This window comes from Camelina sativa, chromosome 14 (assembly GCF_030686135.1).
Source record: "Camelina sativa cultivar CO46 ecotype springtype chromosome 14, ASM3068613v1".
Classification (NCBI taxonomy): domain Eukaryota; kingdom Viridiplantae; phylum Streptophyta; class Magnoliopsida; order Brassicales; family Brassicaceae; genus Camelina; species Camelina sativa.
In genome coordinates this window covers 6,210,573-6,224,444 of record NC_141893.1, presented here as the reverse complement: position 1 = coordinate 6,224,444, position 13,872 = coordinate 6,210,573, and the positions used below count along the sequence as shown (strand labels likewise).

Genomic DNA, 13,872 nt, shown 5'->3' with positions numbered 1-13,872 from the left:
TCAAACAGGTTAATAATATCTTTGGATTCTCAAAGTACTCTCTGTCTCATTTATGTCAGATAAAGATTCGATTTATTGCAGCCTTAAGATGGCTCAGCCTCAGGGATATGAAAATTTCCATCAAGAGATACATAGGAAAGAGCAGGTACAAGGTGAAGGCGGCACAGAGAAACAATAGAGGATTAGGTGAGATTACAGCCATAGCGAGTGCATAAGAAACTCCGAGAGACGCTCCAATCCAAAAGAACCATGTGGTAAACAAGCTACCAATTGGCAGGAGACAAAACGTGTAGAGTAGAGCGCAACAGAACCCTATAGTGTTGGAAACCCATAGGGCGATGAAGACTGTCTGCTTCATCACCGCTGTACCTCCACCCTCGGATTGGTGTACACCTCCCGGAGGCTGCAGTGCGGTTTGATAAGTGGATGTGATTATCAAAGTACATATAATCAAGAAGACTGCACGGCCTTCTTCTGAAGTGTCGGACCTTAGGCGTCTGAGGCCAATGGAGATATGAGTCCAGAAAGTGACTGGTGACTTAAAGTGATCGGAAGGTTTCTCGAGTTTTGGAAGAGAAGCAGTCTCCTTGCACCCGGTTTTTACAACAACTAGCTCCAAATCCAAGTCTCTACTCTGTTCTTGGTTTCTTACAATATCAAGGAATGTCAAACCATCACCATTTACTTCGTTCGGTTTCACCAGCTGACGTTCTAGTAATAGTTTTGCAGCCTGCATACATATATTATACAGTCGGTCTAATTATGAAACAAAACGTATAATTGAAAAAATCATACATGAGTAAGAAAAATTGAAGGTTTAAGAACCTTGCCTGATGATCTTCCTTATATGCTGCAAGATGCAGAGGCGTGTTGGAAGATAAATCTTTTTTATTCAAGATATCAGATTCAGTGACAGCAGCATCTCTTTGACTCATTCTTTGGATCCAACCTATAAGAATTTGGAGAACTTCAAATCTATCATTCAGCACAGCAAGGTGAAGAGCGTTATGGCCATTCACACTCACATCTTGGATACATTCAGGGCAAAACATAAGACAGTCTACCACAAGATTTACAGCTCTTTTTACGACAATGAGATGAAAAGGTGTGATTCCTTCTCTGCCTTTAACACGAGCAAGTCCAGGATCAAGCCAGAGCAGCCATGTTATGAACTGTCTATGATCTTTTTCCACAGCAAGATGCAATGGACTATACCCACTTGTGTTCAGCTTTCTAGCAAACGATGGCTTAAGATTCAGCATTTCCATGGCGAATGGTATGTTCCCAGATGCTGCAGCTACGTGGAGGGGAGTGTTGACAAATGGCACGGCATTGATGTTATCAAGAATGTAAGGATTGTCATCAATAAGATCATAAAAGTTGTTGATGCTTCCAGTTTCAGCAGCATGTAGTAGTCTCGGGTCCATGGAGAGAAAGAGAGAGAGAGAGAGAGAGAGAGCCTTTTGACAGAAAACTGATTGTGATCTAAATTCAGCAAGATTGATTACAGTTTAACAAGAAGACAATAATGGCAGAAATTGCCTTAACTAAGAACCAAGGGACCAACGAACCAATGCAAGAAACAATAAAGAAAGAGTTGAAGACCCAAGAAACCACATGTACATGTGGAAGAAGAAACAATTTAAAAACAAGTGGGACTCTGGCATCTGGCATCTGGCATCTGGATTTCTCCCCCAGTATGAAATTCATTTTATTGGACGTTTCACAATTTTGGCTCCATAAGTCATTTATGGCATATGTTCAAAGGTTGTTGTATCTTTGCATCCTCAAAGTCCTCTCAAGAGTTGTATCAAACCAACCAAAACCAGAAGCAGGGATCAGGTGCTGCCCATTATCTGATGGTTCCGCACATTGCCTTACCAAGACATATAGAGTCATCATAGAGAGGAGATTATCTTTGTCTCTAAGCAGATACAAGAGCAGAGAGAAAATAGTAAAGCATACCCAGGACTAAAGAAGGCATCTCTCTTTGGCTCATTCTCTGGATCCATCCGATAAGGAAATGGAGAAGTTACAATCTATCATTCATCACAGCCAAAATACAGAGCATCCTCGCCTTTAACACGCACATCTTGGAAACAATTAAAGTTATGAGGCACTCGGCACCACAAGGAGATGGAGCAGTATATGAACGGATTCTCATCAATCAATGCATAAAAAAAGTCACCGATGCTACCGGATTCAGCAGCCTGTTGCAACCTTGGATCCATAGAGAGTGAGCACTCAGTAAAGATCAAACAGAACTAGAGGGAAAGAACACTTTACTACTCATTTCTAAGTCATGGATGGATGTGTTATGTCTAAAGGCTAAAGTGAGTTGCTTTCAAATCTCATATTCCTTCTTCCATCTCCTCTTTTTATAAAATACATTATTTTCTTTTTTGGCCATATCCCAAATAAGATTAGACTAGTCGTCGTCTTTATACATCACAATCCCATACCAAACCTCTCTTGCATCTTTTGTATTTTATCATTTAACACAAAACTCCAAAAGATAAAAACAAAATGTTGTCGAAGGTTCCTCAAAAACAACACTTGCAGCTCTCCCCTTCCTCCTCCTCCATGGAAATGGTCCGGTGTTCACGTGGCAGACCTCGAGGTTCGAAGAACAAACCAAAAGCACCAATCTTTGTCACCTCCGAGCCTCCTATGAGTCCTTACATCCTCCAAGTACCCTCTGGTGTCGACGTCGTTGAAGCCATTAACCGCTTCTGCCGCCAAAAAGGCATCGGCTTTTGCATCCTCAGTGGCTCAGGCTCCGTCACTGACGTCACTTTGCGTCAGCCTTCTCCGGCAGCTCCTGGCTCAACCATTACTTTCCACGGCAAGTTCGATCTCCTCTCCATCTCCGCCACTTTCTTTCCGCCTAGTACCTCCTTGTCTCCTCCTGTCTCCAATTTCTTCACCGTCTCTCTCGCCGGACCTCAGGGACAGGTCATTGGTGGATTCGTCGCTGGTCCCCTCGTTTCCGCCGGTACTTTCTACGTCGTCGCCGCTAGTTTCAGTAACCCTTCGTATCACCGGATACCCGCGGCGGAGGAAGAGCTCAAAAACAACGCTGTGTCGGGGGAAGGGGAGGGCCAATCACCTCCGGTATCTGGACACGTGGCGGAGGGAAGTGGAGGAGAGTCGATGTACAGTTGCCAGATGGGTGGCTCTGATGTACACGCCAAAGCTCCACCGCCGTACTGACCAAATCCATCTCTTTCCTAACTAGGGTTTCTTCTTCTTTTGATCGTCATCATCAAGAATCAACTAAAGTTTGCTTTTTTATTATCCTTGTTAGATTTTTAAATCAAGCTCCACTCTTCTTCTTTAGATTTATCTACACTCTGCAGTGTCAAAGCTGCACATATTAGTTTGATTTGACTAATATTTGTATGCTCCCCAATTTACAAACTTTTGTCTCTGATGATTGTTTATTTTTCAATTTTATAATCTTATTGCATTGTTTATTGGATTCTCCAGAGGTTGGCTAATATTACTATAATGGCTTAATTGATTTCTCCAACAAGAGGACATCTCAGTTATGGTTTAGTGGTCTCTCTACCATAGTTTTTAGCTATCACTGAATACCATGGACTCGAATTACACTGTTGAACAAGGGGCCAAGAATTGCAGATATTGTTTTAACTTTTAACTAACAGAAGCTTCAAAGCAAAGAACCAACCAACAATTGTAAGAAACAATAAATAAAGTGTGAAAAGACTCGAGATATCACAAACACTCTTTTTTTTTCTTCCTGGAACATTATGACATTACTAACATGTATATACAAAGCCAATTAATTATTACATGGAATGAAACATTATCACAATGGACATTGCATATGTTTACGGATTTGTATATTTGCATTTTCAAAGTACCCGATTCTACTGCAGTAAGGTGACAAAATGTTGTATCAAACCTTCCAAAACCAGCTAAACAGGGGATCAGGTGTTACCGTCTGATGACTACGCCATTGCCTTACAAAAACTTCCATCAATACATATAGAGGAAACAGCAGGTACAAGGCAAAGCACGCGGAGAGAAACAGTGAAGGGTGGGGTGAGATTACAGCCATTGCAAGGGCATAAGAGACGCATAGAGGCACTCCTATATAAAAGAACCATAGTGTCAACAAGCCTCTAGCTGGTAAAAGACAAAAGGTGTAGAATATAGCGCAGCAGAAGCCTATAGTGTTAGAAACCCATAGGACGATGAAGAATGTATGTTTCATCACCGCATGACCCTCGGATTGGTCTACACCTCCTGGAGGCTGGAGAGCGGTTTGGTAAGTGGCTGTGATTAGTAAAGTGCATATAATCAAGAAGACTCCTCGAGCTTCCTCTGAAGTGTCAGAACTTATGCGTCTTGTGTGTGTGGAGCAGTAGGCCAAAAATGTGATTGGTGATTTGAACAAGTCATACGTTTTCATCATTTTTGGCAGAGAAGATGCTTCCTTGCAGCCGGTTTTTAGAGCAACTTGTTCCAAGTCTCCACCTTCATCAATATGTCCCTGTCTTCTTAAGATATCAAGGAATGTTAAACCATCACCATTCACTTCGTTCCGTTGCACCATCCTACATTCTAGTAACAGTCTCACCGCCTGCATGAAAAATTTCAAAGCTTTGCCTTTGTTTCTCTAATGATCTAGAAAACGCTGATATAAATTGTAGAAAATGAAGCATGCCTGATGATCATTCTTATATGCTGCAAGGTGCAAAGCCGTGTTGTGGGTTAGATCCGATTTATTCAGAAAAGCATACTCGGTAGGGAGAGCGTTTCTTTGGCTCATTCTCTGGATCCACCCGGTAAGGACTTGGAGAACTTCAAACCTATCATTCATCACAGCAAGATGCAGAGCATTTTGGCCATTCACGCTCACATCTTTAATACATTCAGGGGAAGTTATGAGGCACTCTACCACAAGATCGACGTTCCCTCTTATCACTAGGAGATGGAACAGCGTGATGCCTTCTCTCCCTTTAACGCGAGAAAGGCCGGGATCAAGCCTGAGCAGCCACGTGACAAACTCTTGTTGGTCCTTTTCCACAGCAAGGTGTAACGGACTGTACCCATTTGTGTTCAGCTTTCTCGCAAAGGACGGCTTAAGATTCAGAATCTCTGCGGCAATTGCTCTTTTCCCAGAAGCTGCAGCTATGTGAAGGGGAGTGTTCACAAATGGTACGGCATCGATGCTCTCCAAAAGATACGGATTCTCATCAATCGAAGCATACAAGTCATTGATGCTACCGGATTCAGCAGCCTGTTGAAGTCTTGGATCCATACAGAGGGAGCTTTTAGCAAAAAGTAAACAAGAAAAATGATTAGAATAGCATTCAGTAAGATCAACACAGTAAAGTAAGACTGTAAGAGTGCAGCAGAACTAGAGGCAGGAACACTTTTTTGTTTGTTTCCTATTGTAGTTCCTCACAATTTAGATTAGATATGCTCTTAACAAAAAGGAAAGTGACTAACTTGGGAGTTTTAGCAGCAAAAGCTTGGATGCAGGAACCTTAAATTGAACTTTCTCATGGGAGGTTGATTACATATCACACGAGGTGGGTCCTAAAGAGTTTCTAACCACTCGACATTTTACCAATATATGATATTTGCCAACTGTGTCAACAGGAGCTCTCTAATTGATAAGAAAATTATTCCATCCACCAATTTTATACTTTTACTATTCCCTTATTCAAACAGATCTTTTGAATAAGTTGCCAATATTTTTTTATCTTCCTCGAGATTCCTCAGAACATACCTTTGGCCGGCTGCTTGTAGGCTGCTTCATGTTTTCTCGTTCTCTATATTTTCTCATTCACGCAACGTTTGGATCGATTTTAAGTATCAGCTGCAATACTCACTAAATACAACGCTTTGGTATCAAGCTTATTTATTAACTCCGAGAACCTAATGAAACTCATTAAAATACAAGATTTTATATATACATAAGAGAGATGTGTCATGTGTTGAAGGTTTCAATCGTTTGCATTCTCAAAGCCTTCTCCTCTTTTATAGTAGTGTTGTATCAAACCTTCCAAAACCAGCTCAATCGGGGCTTAGGTGCCACCGTCTCATGGTTTCGCCAACCAGTTACAAAAGCATCCAACAAGAGAAAGAGAGCAAAAAGCACGAAGAAGGCAACGGTGGCTGAAAGAAACACTAGAGGATGTGGTGAGATTACTGCCATTGCTAGTGCATAAGAAATGCACAGAGATGTCCCAGTCCAAAAGAACCACGTTGCAAACATACTACCAAGTGGTATGAGACAAAAGGTGTAGAATAAAGCGCAGCAGAAACCTACGGTGTTGGAAACCCAAAGAAGGATGAAGAATGCATGTTTCATCACCACAGAACCCGCATTTGCATCCTCAGATTGGTGTACACCTCCGGGAGGCTGGAGGGCAGTCTGATAAGTGGCTGTTATTATCAAAGCGCATACAATCAGGAACACTCCCCGAGCTTCATCAGAAGTTTTAGACCTTAGGCGTCTCATGCTCGTGGAGCAGTATGTTACGAAAGTGATTGGTGATTTCAAAAACTCAGACCTTGCTTTGGATTTTCGCACTGAAGCTGCCTCTTTACACCCGGTTTTTACAACAACTTGTTCCAAATCCAAGTCCACACCCACGGCCACGGGTCTCTGTCCCTGGCTTCTTAACTCTCCACCTGCGGCTCTCTGTCCCTGGCTTCTTAACTCTGCCCCTGCAGCTCTCTGTCCCTGATTTCTTAAGATATCAAGGAATGTTAAACCATCACCATTGACTTTGTTCCGCTGCACCAAGCGACATTCTAGTAAAAGTTTAACTACCTACACAAAATAGATCATTCTATTAGTAATCTCATATCAGAAAGATTCTTCAATTCAGAATAATCATATTTAAACTCGACTCATTGTCACTTGGTAGAGCTTTTATATATGACATACAAAAAATATAACTGAAAGAAAAGAAAACATGCCTGATGATCATTCTTATAAGCTGCAAAGTGCAAGGCTGTGTTGTAGCCGAAATCCCTTTTATTCAGAACAAGGATCTCGATCGAGTCAGCATTTTTTTGGCTCATTCTCTGGATCCATCCCGTGAGGACTTGGAGAACTTCAAATCTGTCATTTATCACAGCTAGATGCAGTGCATTTTGGCCATTCACATTCACATCTTCGATACATTCAGGGGAAGTTAGGAGGCACTCTGCCACAAGATCCGCTTTTCCTCTTAACACTAGGGAAAGAAACGGTGTGATGCCATTTCTCCCTTTTACACGGGCAAGGCTGTGATCAAGCCAAAGCATCCTGGAGACAAAGCCTCTTTGATCATAATCCACAGCGAGATGCAGTGGACTGTAGCCGCTTGTGTTCAGCTTTCTGGCAAAAGAGGGTTTAAGATTCAACATCTCCATGGCAAATTGTTTCTTCCCGGCAGCTGCAGCTACGTGGAGGGGAGTGTTCACAAATGGCACCGCATCAAAGTGATCAAGTATGTATGGATTCTCATCAATAAGAGCATACAACTCATCGATGCTTCCAGATTCAGCAGCTTGTTGAAGTCTCTGATCCATAGAAAAAGAGTGTTAGGGAGAAACTAAGTGATATAAGACAAAGGTTTGACAGATGTTGGTTTTCTATTGTGGCCTCGTTATCCAAAATTCAGGTTATATACATTCTTAAAACAAAAGAAACTGTTGAGCTTGAGCATTTTTAGGATGAAACTTCGAAGTAAATACCAATGAATAAGTGAACCCCACACGGAATGAGTTGACAAAACATGTTAGGTACTTTTCACATAGAATACTCGTAAAAACTAAAGAATGCGACTAACTTTGGCATTTTACCAGGAAGTTCCATAGCAAGAAGCCAATAACCATCGCACCTTCTAATGGATGACTAATTTCCATACTAACACGAGCTAGGTCCTAAAGAGATTTCAACCACTCCCATTTTACCAATAAATGATAAGATTATTGGCCTCGAATGTCAAAAATTCCACCGACTATATAGATCGTATAATCTACGTTAGTAGACTGCCACAAATCATAATTAATCTTTTAAAACTTGTAGGGGATATATGCGTGTGACCATTAGATATCATAAACTTGTAAGGATATCCTACTCCCACACGATATGCATATGAGACAAAACAACTGAAGGAAAAAAGAAAAAAAAAAAAGACAAGGTGGGACATAACATGACAACCATATTATTACATTGCAAGTGTGAGATTTTAGCAAGTTAGTTTAAATTTTGTTTTCTGTCATTTGCTTGGGTTGAAGATCTAGTAGATGTTTTTAGGAAACAGGTTTAAACAATATATTGAAGCAGATTATAACTCACCGAGTTTAGGCTGGTATTGAAGAGGGTGCATCCATTGTCAATTTCTCAATTAATCTCTTTGATTACCAATACCAACTCAACCCAACAAATCATCCATACAAGCATAATGATCTATCGATGGATTTTATTGATTCAAATATTTTCTGGCCTTCTTCGTGTAATCCTGCACGGTTGCAAGCCGTTAAGACACTACTGTAAGTCGTATGGTCCGGCTCAATGCCTTCTCCTTTCATCTTTGAGAATAAATTCAGCGTTTCAACCCCATCTCCGTTAGCTGCAAAAGCTGAGAATAACGTGTTATAAGAGACAAGATCTCTTTCCTTCATATCGTCAAACACCCGTTTTGCTTCCCACAGGTTTCCACACCTTGCATACATAAAGATCAAAGCCCTGTATCCTGAAACGTTCAGCTTGATTTGGTTCTTACCAATGTAATCTACAATGCAACTACCCAATTCTAGATCACCCAAATGTCCACAAGCCGAGAGAACACTAATCATTGTTACTTCATCCGGTTTAGAATCTCCATAATCAATCATCTCTTCGAAAAACTCGACGGCTAAAGCAGGTTGTCCGTTGTGAGCATACCCAGCTATCATCGAGTTCCAAGAAACAACATTCCGCTCAGGCATTGTATTAAAAAGCTCCCTAGCCGAACTCAAATCACCGATTCTAGTATATCCAGAAATCATAGCATTCCAAGTAACAAGACTCTTCTGCGTACCAAACTCGTTAAAAATTCTCCTAGCAGATATAATATCTCTACACTTAGCATGCATATCAAGCAATGCCGTCTTCACAAAGCAATTCAACCGAACTCTCTGCTCATCAATCAGTTTAACAAGTGAATGAGGGAGGGAAGGATCACCACGGAAAGAACAAGCAGAAATAACAATAACCCATGTGGTCTCATTTGGCCTAACTCCAAGTCGCAACATATCATCAAACAATCTAATAGTTTCCTCTGTAAACCCATTTTGGGCATAACCTGAGAGCATAGCATTCCAAGAAACAACGCTCTTCTCCGGCATCATATCAAAGTACCTCCTTGCATTTTCCAAATCCTTAAGCTTTGCAAAACCAGTAATCATCACCGTCCAAGAAACCACATCAATCTCATTCTCTGTCATCATATTAAACAATTTACAAGCTTCCTCCTTATTTCTCCATTTCCAATACCCAGAGATCATCACATTCCAATCAGAACCTGTTCTGTGAGTAATTTGATCGAACACCTTGCGTGCACTCTCCACTGACTCATGCTTCGAATACATATCCATTATCACGTTCCTCACATAAGGGTCCTTACAAAATCCCAATTTCTCTACAATAGCTTGAAACAAAACCGCGAACTTCCCAGCCGATTTGATCACAACAGGGAAAGACCAAGCGTCAGGCATCATCCCGCGACGGGATCTTTGTTCGTAGAGACGAAGAGCATCATTCGCCATGTCCATGTGCGAGAAGTATCTATACATCGAAGTGACGACGAAGACATTGGGAAACGCCACTGAATTGAAAACGAGCCGCGTGTAGTAAGGCGGCGCACGGAGGCGCGTGCAGCAGTTGATTAAACGCGAAGCCCAGTAGCTTTGTCGGTGGAGGGAGTTGAAGACGACGAGATGAGCATGGATTTGGTTCAACTGAGTAAATGTTAGAGCTTGTGAAGCTATGGCGGCAAGAGATACAGTGAGCTCTCGAGACATATATAGAGACAGCTTCACTCTCTCTCTCGTGTTTGTTTTTCGTATTCGGGGAAAAGTTAAATTATTTGAATAGCTTATATACTCGTTTAGGCCCATTATATGTAATACAATGAGGGCCTTTGGAGGTTTTCCAGTTTCCACAATGCATCAGTCACAGCATTAAGCTTTCATCAATTGGTTAATCATATTTTAAGAAATGATTGGATTTGGTACGACATTATACAGTAATAATTTTAATCATAAGTTATGAATGTATCAATTCAATCATTATATATTTTTAGGCCAAAATTCACAGCAATGATGATTGTAAATTTACGGAATTGGGGACCTTGTAATTAATTACAAAAAGGACCATCTAATTAAGGAGGATGTACATCGACCAGATTAATCAGTCGCTTGTGGGTCTTTTTTTTTTTTTTTTTTTTGACTATCAAACCCCATATATTAAGTTATCGGAGATGACTTTCTTCGAAAGAGAGCCAATTAGGTACCGACGAGCTTACATGGGAAAAACAGAAACCTCGTGCTCTTGCACATTTCGCAAGTTTATCGACACGGATATTATCCTCTCGGGAAATATATATAATACTAAAATTAGCAAATCTATCTATGAAATGTCGTCTATATTCCTCATCATTAGGTACTCCCTCCGATCGTGAATACCTGTTGTTATAGATTTTTTTTTGTCAAAATATCTGACGTTCTCACTTACCCATATAACTATCACTCTAAAATGACTTATTTACCCTTCTATTATTTTTAGTCAACAAGTTCAGAATTCTATGTGTTGTTTAATGAGTGACTCTAGATATTGCTAACAATTGACTATATTTAATATTTATGTATCTTTCTACGTGTATGACACAGTATAAAGTTTCCATCGTTGCTTCTTCTTTTTAACAATACACAAAAATTATAAAATCAAACAAAATGAAGAAAGAGGAAAGTCAAGAGAAGGAAGAGCTACCTGTTTACACGATTCATTATCGTGTCAAACATGATTTCGATCTGAACAAACTGTTTTTCTACGATGAAGGAGAATTTAACCCTGATCTTACAACTGGAGAAGAAGAAGTTGTACTCCAGATGTTGAGGATTTACTTTCCAAATTTCTTCTAAATTCAGATAAGAATTTTTATTGTATTGCTATTACAAGTTATTTTGGTAATAAAAAATATGTGAAATATAATTTCACATTTCTATCTTTTACTAGTACAATATTTATTTTATTTCATACAAGTTCATTTTAGATTTTTAGTTAAAGCATTATAAAGTTGTTTTGAAATTTTTTTCATTATTTTGAATTGTTCTCTTCACTTGTACGTAGTATCATTGACCAAATGGCTATAATAAACAAAACACGATACTTGTAGCATTTGAATAATTTTAGAACAAAACTTATTTTAGAAAAATAAACCCATAAAAACTGACAAATAGAAAAACCCCCAACAAAGAGTCCAAAAATTTAAATACATAAACTCATGAAGACGATAATGCTAGAGTATCCATGACGTTTTGGACAAGCGAAACATCACAACTTATTTGAAGAGGAAGACGATTTTTCCTATCAAGTGTAGATTTTTTCATATGTGGGATTTTATATTTGTTTGATCCTCCAATTTTCATGATCTCTTTCATGCATAATTGGAGAGTCAAAAAAATATAATTTACCTTTTTTGTTGGATATTCTTCAAATGATTCCTCCACAGCATGAATAAGATCTTCTACGGTTTTGGGGCATGTCTTGTGTTGCAGTGACTGAATGGCACTAAAAAATCCAAGATCTAAAATATTTAGATCCGGTGAATTGGAAGGTTGACACATCAGACATATATCAAAACCATTTTTAGAAGCAGCTTCTTGAAATTCTTTATCGCCAAACTCAACATGTGTTCTTGCATTGTCTTGTTGGATGAAAATAGTCTTCCCTCGATCTTCAATTAGCCATCTTTCATAAATTATCGGAATGACTTTTTCAATCAAACATGCTTTGATATCTTCTCTTTTCACAGAATTTGAAGCTTTTACCTCTAGAGTTCCAGCATCTCTATTCTTGCTTCGCCTCTTAGCAGGTTCCATAGTAACAAAAGGAAACACTCCTATTTTTCCAGAAAATGTCTCGTTTCCTTCTTCGTCAAATCTCGGTCGAGCCATCGCTGCTAGAAACATAACTTTTCCAATATAATTCTTACTTTGACATGTGCGATGTGGCACTTCTTCCTCGGGAAGTAAATAATACTTCTCTGTTTTCTTCGTCATATAAAACCATTTTTCATCAATATGTACAATATTGTACATATCAACAAATTTTGGTCCATGAATCAAAGTATCTTTCTCCAACATCGAGACACAAAACTTCAGCCTAGCTTTCATATTCTCATCCTTTAAACTTGGTTTAATGGCATTTGTATGACGTCGAATCGTACCTTCTTTGACATGCCTATGCAATGTTGATTGAGCAATACCCAAACCCATTGAAAGCGATCGAAGTGTTGTTCTCTTGTGAAATGGAATCTCCTGCACTTGATCCAAATCAAGCGTGATTCTCTTTCGGCCACAACGTCCTGATTTTTTGTGGGAGACATTAACTTCTTCACCATTAGACGTATCTTTTGCTTGTTTCCAAATTCGTTGCACTGTTCGAATAGAAACCAAAAATAATTCAGAAACTTCTCGAGTAGTAAACTTTTTTAATTTCCCATCTTGACTTCTCTCTAACAGAGCATTATATATCGCCCGCCGTTCTGTGTTTGAAAGATTTCTATTGGTTCCATGCATTAGCTCCACTCCATCCATCTCTGCAGTTTAATTTAAAAAATTAAGAAATTAAAACATTAAAAATACTACAGCATTTTCAAGTACCAACTTTTGTTTACACGTACCATATAAATATTTTAAATACATGGAGTAGTAAAATTTCTCTTTACGTATACATGGAGTAGTAAACGACAAAATTTCACAAATACAATGACAAAACAAAACAAAATTAATTTAAATCCTGAAAATTAATACCTGGATCTATTTCAGGAAGAGATTTGTTGGAGGCTATTGGATTATTGACGATTGCAATATCGTCACCTTCAGTATTGGAGAATTCCTCATTGATTGGGGTTTGATTAAGATCAAACAAAAACTCATTTTCACTGGCTATACAAGGAAGATTCAGATCTAAAGTAGAATTCATGATGAATGAAATTGTGATTCATGTCCTTTCGTTTTACGGATATATATACAAGCATCATTAGTGATCACTAGTTTTAGATTTGGCTCCAATACTAATTTTAATTTTTGTTTTGGCTCCATGTTCAAATTTTTAGAAGAATTTTAACAACAAAATCTTCTTTATTACGTGTATTAATTCATTTGCATATCAAAAACACATAATTTTGACTACAACTGCATGCAAACTTGTGCACTTATGAAATTATTAAGAATAAAGAAGATTGGGATCAACAGCTATATTTGACTAAATAATGATTAGATACTATTTATATTTATTATAGTGAATATGAAAAAACAAAACGGAAAGTTACAATAGTCTTTACACAAACCTACTTAATTTGTGTGAAATTTATAAAATGACAGGTATTCAGGATCGGAGGGAGTATTAGATAAGGTTATCTACTACAATTGGAGACAACGTTTAAGTTAGAAGACTAATAAATAAAATTAATTTGAGAGGGGCCACATTAAATTTCGCAAAAGGAACAAAACAGTGGCATGTGCTGCATTTCGTCGTTAATTTGTCTTTGCATATATGAATAGTTTTATAATACATTAGTCAAAGAACACAAAGTATTAAGGACCCAGGAGCTTGTTCATATGCATTTAAAA

At 38.8% G+C, this 13,872-nt stretch overlaps 4 protein-coding genes and 2 pseudogenes across 10 annotated transcripts; 1 reads left to right on the top strand and 5 right to left on the bottom strand.

The window, feature by feature from the left end:
• Positions 1-49: 49 nt before the first annotated feature.
• LOC104740118 (ankyrin repeat-containing protein BDA1-like) lies at positions 50-1,481 on the bottom strand. The gene is made up of 2 exons (XM_010460644.3): positions 831-1,481; positions 50-730 (listed from the first exon to the last, which is right to left on the bottom strand). The coding sequence occupies exons 1-2, from the start codon at positions 1,425-1,427 to the stop codon at positions 56-58; spliced, it is 1,272 nt and encodes a 423-aa protein (XP_010458946.2). The 5' UTR covers positions 1,428-1,481; the 3' UTR covers positions 50-55.
• An 857-nt stretch (positions 1,482-2,338) lies between these two features.
• On the bottom strand, positions 2,339-5,813 carry LOC104740114 (ankyrin repeat-containing protein BDA1-like). 4 transcript variants are annotated; one of them, XM_087485344.1, is made up of 4 exons: positions 5,482-5,621; positions 4,694-5,300; positions 3,965-4,609; positions 2,339-3,353 (listed from the first exon to the last, which is right to left on the bottom strand). In XM_087485344.1, exons 2-4 carry the CDS (start codon positions 5,288-5,290, stop codon positions 3,312-3,314), a joined length of 1,284 nt encoding a protein of 427 aa, XP_087341470.1. In that variant the 5' UTR covers positions 5,291-5,300; positions 5,482-5,621; the 3' UTR covers positions 2,339-3,311. The 4 variants fall into 4 exon arrangements, with proteins under 4 accessions (XP_087341470.1, XP_087341472.1, XP_087341471.1 ...); XM_087485346.1 differs by lacking the exon at positions 5,482-5,621 and having other exon boundaries at positions 4,694-4,838; positions 4,928-5,462; XM_087485345.1 differs by lacking the exon at positions 2,339-3,353 and having other exon boundaries at positions 3,739-4,609; positions 4,694-4,838; positions 4,928-5,300; positions 5,482-5,521.
• LOC104740115 (AT-hook motif nuclear-localized protein 28 pseudogene) lies at positions 2,527-3,519 on the top strand (annotated as a pseudogene). The gene has a single exon (XR_015580426.1). The product of XR_015580426.1 is annotated as an AT-hook motif nuclear-localized protein 28 pseudogene (transcript).
• Positions 5,814-5,879: 66 nt separating the features above from the next.
• Positions 5,880-8,472, bottom strand: LOC104743304 (ankyrin repeat-containing protein BDA1-like). Of its 3 annotated transcripts, XM_087485343.1 has the most exons (3): positions 8,333-8,472; positions 6,960-7,551; positions 5,880-6,810 (listed from the first exon to the last, which is right to left on the bottom strand). In XM_087485343.1, exons 2-3 carry the CDS (start codon positions 7,399-7,401, stop codon positions 6,032-6,034), a joined length of 1,221 nt encoding a protein of 406 aa, XP_087341469.1. In that variant the 5' UTR covers positions 7,402-7,551; positions 8,333-8,472; the 3' UTR covers positions 5,880-6,031. The 3 variants fall into 3 exon arrangements, with proteins under 3 accessions (XP_087341469.1, XP_010462702.2, XP_087341467.1); XM_010464400.2 differs by lacking the exon at positions 8,333-8,472 and having other exon boundaries at positions 5,880-6,814; positions 6,964-7,691; XM_087485341.1 differs by lacking the exon at positions 8,333-8,472 and having other exon boundaries at positions 6,960-7,624.
• Positions 8,374-10,038, bottom strand: LOC109128907 (pentatricopeptide repeat-containing protein At1g14470-like; annotated as a pseudogene).
• Positions 10,039-11,517: 1,479 nt separating this feature from the next.
• On the bottom strand, positions 11,518-13,222 carry LOC104743302 (uncharacterized). The gene is made up of 2 exons (XM_087485925.1): positions 13,051-13,222; positions 11,518-12,836 (listed from the first exon to the last, which is right to left on the bottom strand). Exons 1-2 carry the CDS (start codon positions 13,220-13,222, stop codon positions 11,518-11,520), a joined length of 1,491 nt encoding a protein of 496 aa, XP_087342051.1.
• Between the last annotated feature and the right edge of the window lie 650 nt (positions 13,223-13,872).